At 35.7% G+C, this 14,683-nt stretch overlaps 1 protein-coding gene across 11 annotated transcripts in view; it reads left to right on the forward strand.

Annotated features, from left to right (window-relative positions):
* LOC111721515 (butyrophilin subfamily 3 member A3-like) overlaps positions 1 to 14,359 on the forward strand; it is a 62,675-nt gene extending 48,316 nt beyond the window's left edge. For 8 of the 11 annotated variants that reach the window (XM_031941290.1, XM_031941291.1, XM_031941284.1 and 5 more), the window contains 8 exons: positions 2,656 to 2,676; positions 4,262 to 4,282; positions 4,702 to 4,722; positions 7,201 to 7,359; positions 8,271 to 8,294; positions 8,547 to 8,801; positions 11,062 to 11,088; positions 13,246 to 14,359. In XM_031941290.1, coding sequence (XP_031797150.1) covers positions 2,656 to 2,676; positions 4,262 to 4,282; positions 4,702 to 4,722; positions 7,201 to 7,359; positions 8,271 to 8,294; positions 8,547 to 8,801; positions 11,062 to 11,088; positions 13,246 to 13,751 — 1,034 coding nt within the window. In that variant the 3' untranslated portion in view covers positions 13,752 to 14,359. The remainder of the gene's footprint in view (positions 1 to 2,655; positions 2,677 to 4,261; positions 4,283 to 4,701; positions 4,723 to 7,200; positions 7,360 to 8,270; positions 8,295 to 8,546; positions 8,802 to 11,061; positions 11,089 to 13,245) is intronic. The other 3 variants (XM_031941288.1, XM_031941294.1, XM_031941292.1) reach the window with 2 other exon arrangements.
* The last annotated feature ends 324 nt before the right edge of the window (positions 14,360 to 14,683 follow it).

Genomic DNA, 14,683 nt, shown 5'->3' on the forward strand with positions numbered 1-14,683 from the left:
AACAAAAGGACAAATGGGGGAAAAAAAAATTGTGTAGAGTTCAACTAATTCATCAGTGGATCAGGAAAAAGGAAAAAAATTTTTCAATTCCAGGGTAATAGTTTGAAAAAAAACCCGAGAAAGTAAGGTGTGGAAAGGTCAGAGGAAAATTGAAATGAAGTTTTGGGGTTTTGTGGAAGAAAGGAAGGTGGGAATATAAAGGTTATTTCAGAGTTTATAAATATAGAAAGAGGAATTTAGGGCTGACAACAAGATGAAGGGTATGGCCATCTCTGTTAGCTGAGGTTGGTGAGGGTGGTCCTAGGAAATAAAAAATTTAAGAACTTGGGAGAATTAGGGAAATATTCCTTAGCCATTTGAGAGGTAACAATATTATGTTGAAGTCCTATATCCTGGGTATAGTCCTCTATATCCTTGAGGCTAAAGTTGGGGAAAAATGAAAAGAAAGGTGACCAATCACTTGAACCTTTACAAAAATTAGGAGATTCCCGGGATCAATAAAAAAAGCTAAAAGAATTTGATTGATTTTTAAGTCTGGATTAAGTGAATGGTAAAGAAAAGTTACTAACAGAATTTCCTAAAGAGGAAGTCCAAAATTCAACTCCCCATTTTTAAAACCTGAATGGACAAATGAAAAAAATAACCAGTGCTGGAAAAGAGATGGAAGAATGGAAATAAAGAAGGAGGGCTATTTTCAGCACGTGACAAAATATGAAAAGGAGTGGGAAAGGAAAGTTTTAAAGATGAAAACATATTGTTATCAATGAGATTGCATTCAAGAGAGCACTTAGAAGGATGGGTAGCTCTAGAATGGAACATTGTGGGAGTTGGATTAAAAATGATGGGAATAATTTGAATAATTAGAACTGTTTCAGAATCATTAAGAAGGAGGAGCTTGCAACTGAGGTATGTTATTAATCCTTGATAAATGGTTCGGGGGTTATCTGTATTCTTAGGGGCTTTTCTTCAGAGAAAATCTTCTAGGTCATTTGTCAACCTAGGGGAAGGGAATAAGGAGAGAATCAGATGGAATTTATTTTTTTTCTGATATTCCAGACCAAGGGCAACGAAATTGGAGAAGAATAGAAAACCCAATGGAGGAGCCGGAAAATCCGGAAATTTACTAAAAGGAAACAAAAGAAATAGAACCTTCCTCTCCCTTTTGCATCAAGAAGGTACAAGAAGGGAGACCCAGGAAGGAAATGGAAAGGAAATTCTCTCCCTCCCCTGACACCTTGAAGGGCCAGGTTTAGAAATTCGGAAATAGGAGGAATGGATTCTTTTCCCTTTTTGCAATCAGGAAGAGTTGAGATGAATTTAAAGCTGAATTCTATTAAACATTGCAAAAAAATCATCCTTAGGTGCTAGATTTATGAACTAAATATATATATATATATATATATATAATATATATAAAAAAAAAAAAGAAAAGGCATCTCAAGAAAGCTTCTTCTATGACACATTTATTGTTCTGATACAAATCAGTAGCCAAAAATTAGGAAAAGAAAAAGTAGGGCCTATATCAAAAGTAAACCCTATAGGAATACTGATTAAACATGATCAAAATAGCTTGTATTAAAAGAAAATATGTTTATTTATCAAGTTGGATTTTATTTAGAAATTCAAGGATATTTAAATTTAGGAAATATAGAAGACATAATTATAATTAATGTGCAAATAGAAATTTAATTATTAAAATTTAAATTGAAGAGGATACCCATCAATTTGGAAATGATTCAAATCATCCCAGACAATGTATGATTTGGAAGAAATATCATAGTCCATGGAAAATTAATGAGCAGGATGCTTTTAAAAAAACAGAAAATCCTTCCATCAAATCAAGCAAAAAATTTGTAATTACATACAAATTAATAGAATGTTCCTGTGATGACTAAACAGTATTCTCAAATAGTACAATCATCCATAATTATTCAAGAAGTTTAAATTTAAAAATCCATTTATAATCAGAAAGGAACTGATTTTGTCAGAATACAGATTGAGACATTCTCTCTCTCTCTCTCTCTCTCTCTCTCTCTCTCTCTCCTCTCTCCTCTTCTCTGTCCTCTGTGCTCGCTTCTCTGTCTGTCTGCCTGTCTGTCTGCCTATCTCTCTGTCTCTCTCCCTCACTCCCTCTTTCTCTTTCTATGCCTCCCCCACTCTTTCTTTCTCTCTGTCAATCTATCTGTCCATCTGTCACTCTGTGTCTTTTAGTGTGTCTCTGTGTCTCTCTTTTTATCTCTTTCTCTCTTTTTCACTCTATCATTCACTCACAACTCAGGTGTGAGCAAAGATGCACCTAGTGAGTAATAACTACTTCAACACTTTCAAATATATGTACTTGGTGATACTATATAATAGGGAAAAATAAATGAAAATGAAGTGATCTATGTGGCCATAACTTCAATATAGAGAGAAAATGTCCCTCCCAAGGTCTTAAAAATGAAGTAATTTGAGAATACCCCAATGTTCTATGTTTTTAACTCATAATTCAGTTTTCCTCAAGATCAAGAAGTATCAATATTTTGGATAATAGATTCATTAGAAAAGACACTTGAATTTTACCAAATGGACATTTTAGTGAAGCTTATTCTATCTCACTCTGTCAATGTGTTTTTCTCTTTTTTTCCCCTCTCTCTTCCCCACCCCCCCCCTCAGGAACGATACAAGATGCAACAGGTCTGTAATACCTTCTTCATTACTGAAAGACTTCCATGTGGTGATACTTTGGAGTAGGGCAGTAGACAGGGAAATATGCTAATGAATATATCCTACAAGTCAATGTATCCACATAACCTACATTTTAATGGAGGGGATATCTTGTGTGTTTTTATTTTCCTCTGATGTGTTTTGTTTTGCAAAAGAGTGCTTGTTATTAATGGACAAAATAATTGATATTTTGAAAAAAGTTAATGAAGTGGAAGCACTGGGACTTGAGGAACATAGTGAAAGTCAGTTTAATTTTAGTTTTATGTTTCAATTTGGACATGAGCCTAGTGGATAGTCAGTCCTTACCATTATGAATGAGAAAAGAGATTTTTGTGTTATCACTTCAAAAAGGGAGCAGAGCTCTTCAGTATAAGATCTGAGATCAAATCAAATATGTTTTTCTAGAAAACATCTCAGAGTTTACATGGATAGATCCCTTGTCCTTTGGAAATGAACAAAAAAAAAAAAAAATGGGGTGGGGGGAGGAGCTGTCATTACCAAGATCATAAGCTTTTATAATTTGAGAAGCATTCCCTGATGTATGTTGCTTAACACATAATTCATTGTGCCTTCTTCAAGATCAAGAAACCTAAGTATTTAGGTAAATAGGTGCATGAAATGTGGCAAAGTAAAAGTAGCAAATGGATAATATATAGGAGCTAATTTCCCCTTTCTACTATTTCTCAGTATCTATGATTCTCTCTTTCTTCATCTCTCTTTTGTGGTGTTTTTTTTTTTTTCTTTAAAATAATAATGGTTCTCTCTGAGAGCAGGTTTCTTGGGGAGGTTTCTGGGGAGGCAGCCTTAGTTTCAGTTAAAAGTAATAATTACCCAAATGCAGCCAGGTGATAAAATTTCAGATCTTTATTTCTTATCTCTTTCCTTGGGGTTAGCTCAGAGGCCTATGTTTCTGCTTGGTTCCAAGAGCTCTTGCAGACTGTCCCTTGCTTCTGCCTCTGCTTTCTTAAGCCTCCAGCCAGCAATTCCTTGCCTGGGGCTGGGCAACTTTCTGGAGAGCCTTTCAGACCAGCATTGGTCTCAATGGAGGAGGTGCAGGAGCCCAGTCACCACAGCTGTGTGAGGTGAAGTGAATCTGGTTGCTCCTCCCAGAGTGGGTTTCTGCTGAACTGACTGACATTACTTTCTTCACTCTAATTCAGCTCAACTCTCCTAGATAGCCTCTGTCTGTTTCTCATATATGATCTCCTCTCAGAGAGTGGGATTATGGGTTTTTCCCAGAGTGCTCCCTGGCCCTGAGAGCTTCAAGGGAGGTGTGAATTTAGATATCTCATACTAAATTGTGAAATCTCCCAAACGTGTGAACTCCAATGAGTACTTAAATACTTCTTGCTTATATGAGCTCTCTAAAGCTGTGAACACAAGCATTGTTTCTATCAGGTGTACTTAGTACCTTGTTTCTTCTGGCCCATAACTTCTCCTTGTAAGATCAAATCAATCATAATGAACCATGCTAAATTAGATAATTATTGTCTCTATCAACTCTAATGACTTAACAGTTTGTAAAGATTCCAACACTCTTTCTTCTACTTTTCAGTGGTGATCAAAGATGCAACTGGTGAGTCATAACCCCTTCATCATTATCTAGTGATATGCACGTGGAAATAGTATGTAGCAGTGGAAAGTTTCAGAAAATGACCTGTTCAGTATGAAATTCCCATCAATGTAACCACCTAACCTTAACTTTTCCAAAGGAGACATTTTCTCCATTTTGCTTTCCCTCTGAAGTATTTGTTTTCTCTAATAGAGTTTTTTCACTGATTAATTGACATAATAAAGGAAATTTTGAAAAGAATCAGTGAATGGGAAGCCCTGAGTCATAACACATCTAGGGCTGGTCAGTATGGTCTTAGTTTTATAGATTTAATGTTGGAAGTGTCCTTAGTGACTGATCAGTACATAATTTTATCTGCGAGAAAACTAATCCACAGTGATGAAATCAATTATTGATTTTCTTCTTTTTCTCTTTCTCCCCAGATATTAATAATGACAGATGTGGTAAGTTAAATATTCTCACTATCATTATACAAATAAAAATGGGGAGACTGCATGCTTTGGAACAATTCTCACCTGTTTGTGTTGTTGATTTTAGAAAAAAGAAGCTCCTGAAATAGTCAAAATATTGTCATCTTAAAAATTGAATGCGTTAGTCAGACAGTGAGTCAACAAGAATTTATTAAGAGCTTACCATATGGCAGGCACTGTGCTAAGTTCTGGGGATTTAAAGATAGAGGGTCACACTTAAGCTGCAGCATATAAGTAATTATAAGTATATCACAGAGAGATGAGGGGATGGCAGGTTATGAAGAACTCTAAATGCCTCCAAAATGTCTATATTTTATCATAGAAAGAAGAAAAGGGTAATAGAGAATCAGCCTATCAACACCATTGGGATGTAGTTTAAAAAGTTCTTAATTGAAAGTGTCATATGTCTGAAGACTTATATCAGGAGAACATAAACTTAAATCCTTGGGGATTAAACCAACAAAACAAGAGACATGAAGGCAAGCCCAGATGTTGAACTTTTGAAAATATGAAAGAAGAGATAAGATTAAAAAAATCATTCCACTAATAAATACAAGAAATGGCTAAAATTTAAAATGTAAATATAGTGGATGAATATGTAGAATAATACAAAATACAAAAATTAGCAAAACAATAAATATAGGCTCTAAACAACTAGATGTCTGAAAGAGAAACCAAAGTTAAGAAATTCTTGAAGAAAATACTTTTCTTGAAGAAAATACTTTCTTGAAGAAAATACTTTTAGTCTGAATTGACTTGATTGAATTTTATTAAATATTTAGAGAACAAATAATTCCTAGGCAACATGGAAAAAGAATGTTCAAAGATTGATAGATTTAGAGCTTCAAGAGACTAAAGATCTAGCTAATCCTCTTTTTACCTGTGCCAGGGCCCAGTGTTGCAATAATTTAAAAGATATTTATGATTTAGAAAAAAAATTAGTGTTTGGGAAATCACTAGAAAGCAAGATATCCAGTAGAACTAGCATTATTAAAGAATTATAAATTGAAAATTAGGAACTTTAGAGGCCTTTTATTTCAAATCAATCAATTCATGATAAAAAAGAGAGGTATAAAGAAATTAAATTACTTCTCCAAGGTCATGAGGTTGTTAAAAAATTGAGTTGACCTAGATTCATTCAATGTTAGTCATATCTTATTCAATACCCTCTTAGGTTACGACACAGGTCTAGAGAGAAGTAGTATATCAAAGATCCCAAGAGGTGAGGTGAACCAAGTATAATAATAATTCAGGTCTACTACCTCTGAATTTGGCACACAGTTATGTAGTTTTTTTCCAGTTTTTTCAGCTATCTGAAGCAAAGTCTGTGGGTGGAGTAGATGTCAATTGCTGCGGTTAGATAGGACAAGATTTTTGATAGAATAAGTATACAAAGGAACAATGGAAAGAAAAGTATTGTGTAGAGTTAAACTAATTTGTGAATCAAGTGAATCAAGATGAAGAAAGGAAGGAAAATTCTCAATGCAAGGTAATAGTTTGAAAAAAAAACTGAGAAGTAGAGAGATAAAAGGTTACAATGAGAAAGAATAGTGAGGGTAGGGGTTTTGTGGCAGAGGGAGAAGTGGAGTAGAAGGGAATTTCACAGTTTATAAACATAGAAGTGGTGAATTTATGGATGACAAGATAAAGGGTATGGCCATCTCTGTGTAGCTGATGTGTGATGAGGAAGGAGATCCTATGAAATAAAAACATTGAAGAACTGGGAGAATATTCCTTTGTTATTTGAGGGAGTATCAATATGTTTCTTAATGTCCTATATCATGAGGCAGGAATTGGGAAGAAAAGAAAGAAGGTGAGCCAGTCACTGAACTCTTTGCAAAAAAATGGGAGAATGTTCTGAGGATCAATAAACAAAAGCTACCAGAATTTGATTGATTTCTAGATCTGGATTAAGTGAATGGTAAAGAGAGAAGTTACTGACAGATGTTCATAGAGGATAGTCTGGACATTCTAACTGCCTCATTTTAAACAGTGAATGGGACAAATGAGTAAAAATATAACCAGTGCTGGAAAGAGAGATGGAGAAGAATGGAATAAAGAAGGAGGCTATTTTCAGTGGGAGACAAAATATGAAAGGAGTGGGAAAGGAAAAGTTTTAAAGATGAAAATATATGTATTATCGATGGAGATTGCATTCCAGAGAGCACAGTAGAAGGCATGAGTAGCTCTAGAATGGAACACTGTGGGAGTTGGGTTAAAAGTGATGGGAATAATTTGAATAGTTAGAGGTTGTGCTTCAGAATCATTAAGAAGAGGAGCTTGCAACTGAGTGTGTGCTTATTAATCATTGATAAATGAATTCCGGGGGGTATCAGTATTCTTAGGGGCTTGCCTTCAGAGTAGAATCTTCTTGGTCATTTGTCAACTTAGGGGAAGGGATTAATGGGAAAATCAGATGGAAATTTATTTTTTCTCTTGCATGCTATCCAGAGCGGGCCAGCAGAACATTGGAGACAACAGAGTGCAATGGCATGCAGAAGTGGCCCAATCCAGTATATATGCAAAAGGAACAAATAGGAATCAATTCTTCCTCTCTTTGCCATTTTAAAGAGGTACAAGTTGGAAAATGGAAGAAGCAGAAAATGGAAGGTATTCTCTCTCCCTTTCCTGACACCTTGAAGAGGTCAGCTTTGAAATCTGGGGATAGGAAGGAATGGTATTTCTCTTCCTCTTTTGCAATCAGGAAGAGTTGAGATGAATTTCAAGATGAATTCTATTAAACATTGTAAAAATAAATCATCCTTTGGTCCTAGGTTATATGAACTAAATACACACACATACACACACACACATATATAGAATATATACAGAGAGAGAGAGAGAAAAAAAGAGAGAGAGTGAGAACATCTTATGAAGCTCCTTCTATGACACATTTATTGTTCTGATGCACAAATCAGTAGACATAAATTAGGAAAAGAAAATATGGACCTATATCAGAAGTGAACCTTACTATAAGAATAGTGATTAAAACATGCTCAACGAGGCCATAGTTGTGTATTCAAGAAATCATGTTTATTCATCGTTGGGTTTATGCCAGAAATTCAAGGATATTTCAAATTTAGGGAAAATAGAGACATAATAATATTAAAACAAGCACAGTAAAAATTAATTATGTAAAATTGGTAATTGAAAGGATGCTCATCAATTGGGAAATGACTCAATCATCTGCAGACAATGTATGTATTTGTGACAGAATATCATATTCTTATGGAAAATGATGAGCAAAATGCTTTAAAAAAACATACAGAAAATCATCCATCAACTCAAGCAAAATGAATTTTACTATATACAAATTAATAACAATGTTCTGGGATGACTAACATTATTCTCAATAGTAAAATCATCCATAATTATTCTCAAGGGTTTATGATTAAAAATCCTATTTATAATCAGAGAAGGAACTGACTGTGTCAGAATATGGAATGAAACATTCTCTCTCTCTCTCTCTCTCTCTCTCTCTCTCTCTCCCTTCCTCCATCTATCCCTCCCTTCCTTTGCAGATGTGGATAAAGATATGGAATCTGGTGAGTAATATTTTCTGCTTCATTATCACAGTAGAAGGAATGGATAGCTCAAAAATGGAACATTGTGGAAGTTGGCTTAAAAGCCTTGGGGATAATTTGAGTAATTAGAGGCTGTGGTTCAGAATCATTAAGAAGAGGCGGTTGCAACTGGATGTGTGTTTATTAATTACTGATAAATGAATTGAGGGGGGTTATCAGTATTCTTCGGGCTTGCCTTCAGAGTAGAATCTTCTTGATCATTTGTCTACTTAGGGGAAGGGACTAATGGGAGAATTGGATGGAAAAGAGAAAAAATAACTCTTGCACACTATCCAGCCTGGGCCGGCAGACCATTGGAGAGAAGAGAAAGGAATGGCATGCAGAAGTGGCACAACCCAGGATATATGCAAAACAAACAAACAGGAATCAAGCCTTTCCCTTTTTCCCATCATGAAGAGATACAAAAAAGAGACCAGAAGAAAATGGAAAGAAATCTCTCTCCCTCCCCTGTCACCTTGAAGGAGCCAGGTAAGTAGTCTGGGGATAGGAGGGATTGCTATTTCTCTTCCGCTTATGTAATCAGGAAGAATTGATAAGAATTTCAAGCTGAATTCTATTAAACATTGTAAAAATAAACAATTTTAGCTGCTGGGTTATATAAACTAAACACACACACACACACACATATGTATATATATATATATATATACAGAGAGAGAGAGAGTGAGAGAAGGCATTTCATCCAGCTCTTTGTATGACACATTTATTGTTCTAATGCACAAATCAGTTGACATAAATTAGGCAAAGAAAAAGTAGACCTATATCAGAAGTGAACCTTATTTTAAGAATACTGATTAAAACATGATCAAGCAAGTCATAGCTGTGTATTCATGAAATCATGTTTATTTACCAAGTTTCATTTATGCCAGAAATTCAAGGATATTTCAAATTTAGAGAAAATATAGACATAAAAGCTAGCACAATAGAAATTAATTTTGAAAAATTGAAAAATTGAGAGAATTCCCATCAATTGGGAAATGACTCAATAACCTGCAGTATGTAATTGTTATAGAATATTATCGTCTTATAGAAAATTATGAGCAGGATGTTCTCAAAGAAAAAAATATCTGGAAAATATTCCATCAGCTCAAGTAAAATGAAATGTTCTTTGTACAAAGTAACAGCCATGTTCTGGGATGATCAACAGTAAATGACTTTACTATTCTCAGTAGTATAATCATCCATGACTATTCTGAAGAGTTTATGATTAAAAATCCTATTTATATCCAGAGAAGGAAATGATTGTGTCAAAATACAGATTGAAGCATCTTCTGTCCCTCTCCCTCTCTGTCTCTGTCTCTCTCTCTTTTTTTTTAAACAATGTTTCTTGAGAGTTTTGATTTTTTATTAGGATGAGAGATCTATATTTTCTTTTCAACTTGACTTAAAAAAACATTTTGCATAATTTAATATATAGTTTCTTAATTATGGGTGAGAATAAGAGAGAGAACCTAAAACAAAAAAATTTAAAAATAAATGTATTTTTTTTGTTTGGAATATAACTAGAAAAAATATTAAGTAAATGAAATTTTAAAAATTCATTAATTTTGTAATGAAATATTTATACCCCAAACATTTTTTAGAGGAGAACATCCCAAAATACAAAAATAAAAGACCTCACAATTACATGATTATAAATATCTAAAAGCAAACACTACCATAAATCGTAACACATAAAGACCATTCTTTGCAGAATGTGCAAATATTCGTTGCCTGCTTCTAATCAACCATGAGAGAATTTAAAGGCTTGACTTTAAGTCACAAATGACTGGAGATCCCATAACTAGCTATAAAGTAGGAAGATCTGAGGACTCAGGGGACCTTTTAAACGGAATGCAGCTTCCTGTTTACTCCCTCTTGACTGTAATTTAGCAAATGATTAAATGTCATTCTAGGATGAGGTAGGAAGAGGACAAAGTCCTATTTTCCCCATTGGACCACTAAAGTCCCATTCTATGCTGGTGTTATGGCACCCTATATGGCAACCAGAGCAGTGGGAACATAACCAGGTAAACTTTAGCTAAGGTGATTGGCTAACTCTGATTGCCCTTTGGTATTTTTTTCTTTGAGTAAGTAGCATTGTGAGTTTTAACTATTTAGGTCTATGAGAAGTAGTAAAAGTGTATGGCAGAATGATTGTAGTGGCAGCAGCATCAAGTGGATTTGAATAAAGGGAAACATCTTTGGTGAAAAGACCACCAGAAAGGAAACTAAATTTGGAAGTTTAATTAAACAATGGCAGAGATAAAAATTGGAAAATAATTAGTTAAAAGGCATGCAAAAATTGATTTTTTTATACTAGTGAGGCCTGACTCTCAGACTCCCAGAAAAATGTGCCAATAGTTAATGATCCTTATTGATTAATTTCTTTTGTGAATAAGTAAATTTACTACAAAATATCTTATTTTATTTGTGCTTTGAATATATTTGCTAATTGCTTCTATTTTGTGGGAAGAACCTAGTTATGAATTGTAATATTTATCATTATTAATAATCTCGATGTGGCTAGGTGTGGACTTTCTGAAAGTGAGCTGAAAATATGAGAATAGGGATTCTAATATTCTTAATAGAACTCAAGAAGGACTAGAGCTGAGTCTGAGCAATCAGTGATGACTGGGTAAAAGATGGAGAATAGTTCAGGTCCCAGCCCCTGTGGTTGCAGCTAAACTGAGCCTCTTTACATTGTGCTGGAATTTTAATCTTATTTCCTCTTTTGGTTTTGTTTCAGACTTGCAAACCGCCCAGAAATACAGAGGTAAACTGAAGAGACTATAAGCAGAATCAGAGGGGAGCATAAACTGTCTTGCCCTGCAAGCTCCATTTAATTCAACAGTGTTGAATGACAGAGAAGAATCTAATACCTTCCAAATACTCATTGAAAGAAGCTTAATAATAGCCAAGACTAGGAAGATGAGAGTTCCACTGTACATTGCGTACATCGGAAGTATTAATGATTTTAGTTGTGGGTGCCATATATTAGGAAGGACATTTATAAGTTGAGACTCCAGGGAAGGGAAATCGGGGTTGTTAAGGGCCTTAAATTGATGGTAAGTGAGAAACTGTTTAATTAGCTGTGGATATTTAAGCTAGACATGTTGGGAAAGCTTGGTGGTACACTGAATTGCACACTGGACATGGAGTCAAGAGGAGCTAAGTTCAAATCCAGCTTTAGACACTATTGATATGATGTTGAGCAAGTCATTTAGCTTCAGTTTACCTCAATTTTTCCACTGTAGAATGGAGATCATAATGGGGATTCTCTGCCTTTCAAGGTTGTTGTGAAGATGAAATGAGATAATTATAAAGCATACTATATATATATATATGGGAGGATTGTAAATAGCAGGTACTGTATAAAATCATAGCTGTATTTTTTTTAATATAAATGAACATATTTAAGTTGTTCAAGTATTTGAAAAGCTGCCGTGTGAAATAGGGATTACAATTATTCTGCTTGGACACAGAAAGCAGATGGAAAAAAAATGCAAAACAAGTAAGAGGTAAAGAAAAACTGGACAATTACAGATCTCTATAAGGCAAAAGTATGGTCTGAAGACAAAGTGGTGGAGGGTGGAGTGTTGATTTTAGGGTCAAGGGTATGGGCTACAATTCTCTCATTTTTATTTAACCAGCTTTTCTTAAAGGCATTTAAACTCTCCAGGACTTGGTTGCCTCATCTGTAAAAAGGGTGTGTGTGTGGGCTGGGGAATAAGTTGGCTTCCCAGGTCCCTTCTAACTAAAATCTATGTTCTACTTTTCCCTAAACTGAAGTCTTCGTTTCATTCTCTCTTTTTGTATCCTCAGAATTTACTTGTTTATAGTAGGTGATTAAGAAATGGTTGTAACTTGATTTAAGCCAGTACTTAGTATAGTTTGGCTCAAAGTAAGCACTTAATTCATGTTTGTCTATTGACTAACAACTTATTTAACATTCTTATTTGAAGTAATTCTCTTTCAGTTGCACATTGGGCTGAAAGGCCTCAAGTTCTTCTAACTGAAATTTTGTGATTCTGTGAAAAATGGTTCATATTTATGTAGAATTTTAAGGTTTTCAAAGAATGTACTTATTTTGTTTGATTTTATTTCATATACCCCTTCTTGAACTGTCTTCTCCTGGACTTTGTATCAGTATACTATTATTTGACATCCCTTTCCCCATGTTTTTTTTCTCTTACCTTTCTAACTGTTCCTTCCTAATACAGTAAAAGGAACCCTAACCTAGAAAGTATATGAGTCATGATTTCAAGGAAGTGTAACTATACTATAATAGAAACAAAATAGATTCAGCAGCTCAGGGACACACTGAACTCAGCAAGACTGAGTTCAAAATTGGTTTCAAATAATGACTGTGTTACCAGAGGCAAGTTACTTAACTAGTTTACCTCAGTTTCCTTAGTTGCAAATGGGAACAAGATAGTAACAACTTTCCAGTTTTGTTGTGTAGGTAAAATGACATATTATTTGTAAGGTACTTTGTACCTTAAAGCTAGTTATTTTTATTTGCTTGTGTGTGTATGTGTGTGCTTAATGGTAAAGGGGGCAGTAAATGTAAAATTGGAAAACACATTCTTCTGAGACAGTGAAAATTGAGACAGCGCATGTGAAAAGACAAAAATATTTTTAAGAAAAAAGGGAAGATGAAAGAAGTTGGGCCAGATGATCTTGCATTTTTCAACAAAATTGGGGGGAATGCATTGACTCAATCTGTATGTGGGCATCTCTGGAGGAGTATTTGGGGCCTTGAACTTGGTGGTAATTTGGAATAGCAGTTAGGAAATATATTCTAGGGAGTCATCAAGAGATGAAGGATCATTTAATAAAGCACATCACAGGGAGGGTCAATCGAAGTGAGAGAGCATAGCTGTAGGCTCTTGTTTGAACCCTGGGATTAAATGTGTACATTTCTTTGCAGTGGATGTCACTTTGGATGTCAGCACAGTTGGTCCTTTCCTCCTTCCTCGAATGGATGGAAAAAGCTTTAGTTCTTCCTCTCACAGAAACAACATTGCGGGTATGGAGAGCATGAACTGTGTGCTGGGCAAGGAGAGATTCACTTCAGGACGATGCTACTGGGAGGTGCAGGTAGAAGATATGATGAAGTGGATTGTGGGACTCTGTAAGGAGTCAGTCATGAGAAAACAGGGGTGTGAGATCACACCGATAAATGGGTTCTGGACTCTCTCTCTGAGGAAAGAGAATGAGTACTGGATTCTCTCTAGCCCTCCAACCCGTCTCCACTTGGGAGTGGCCCCCAAGGTAATGGGGGTTTTCCTAGACTATGAAGCTGGCTGCATCTCTTTCTACAATGTGACTGATGATTCCCATATCTGCACCTTCCAGGATACCTTTAGAGAGGCCCTACAGCCATGCATCGGCCCTAGTAACCTCATACACTTTCCAAACAAAAAAAAGTATTGATATTCCCAACCTCCAAAAGCAGGGGATTCTCAAGCAAACTTCCTAAAACCAAAAGAGAGCCTGGAAATTGTTCTGAGTAAGCAGATATGAGCTGTTGAGGAGAAGTCATCTTATCCACAGCTCTCAGTACAAATGTGTTTGCCTTTCATCTTTGTTGGAGGATACACTGAATCTTTAGGAGCTTCCCTTCAGCACAGGCTGAGAATTCTCCTACGTATCCTTCTCCCTTCATATGCACAGCTTTTCTCCTCCATTTGGTACAAGGCCTTTCCAGGATTTCTTATTCGCTTGTAATGCCCACCTGTTACCCAACTCTCACCCATGGTTCCAAGAAGCTGTAGAATTCACAGCATGGTAACAACTTCTTGGGAGATGGGCTAAACAAGGTTGCAGCTTAGTGATGGATCTCAAACTTCTTGGTGACTTAGAGAGATGTCTACCCCCAAAATATAAAGATGACCTTCAGCGGAATGGGCAGAAGAGAACAATTTGTTCAGTGGCCATGGAGGCAGCTAAAGTGGTTCTGTGGAGTGTTGGTGTTTTTCTCTTCTTTAAAATAATAATAATGTGATGGTTCTCTCTGGGAGCATGTAGGTTTCTTGGGGAGGCTTTCTGGAGGCAGCTTTAATTTCAATTACAAGTAAATAATTACTCCAAAATCGATGCCAGCTGGTAAAAGTTCAGATCTTTTATTGTGTCCTTCAATATAGCCCGATTAGCTCAGGCCTATCTCTCTGCTTGGTTCTAAGAACTGCCTGCAGCTTTGTCCTTGGCTTCTGCCTCTGCTTTCTTCAGCCTCCAGCCAGCATCAGGTTGGAAGATGCAATGAATTTCTCTTGTCTCAGAGAAAGGGCTTGTGGGCTTCCTCACAGAGTGCTCCTCTCAGACCCCAGTCAATGTTCCAGAGAAATTCTTCCTCACTGGAGCTGTAT

Source organism: Sarcophilus harrisii, chromosome 6 (assembly GCF_902635505.1).
Source record: "Sarcophilus harrisii chromosome 6, mSarHar1.11, whole genome shotgun sequence".
NCBI classification, from domain to species: domain Eukaryota; kingdom Metazoa; phylum Chordata; class Mammalia; order Dasyuromorphia; family Dasyuridae; genus Sarcophilus; species Sarcophilus harrisii.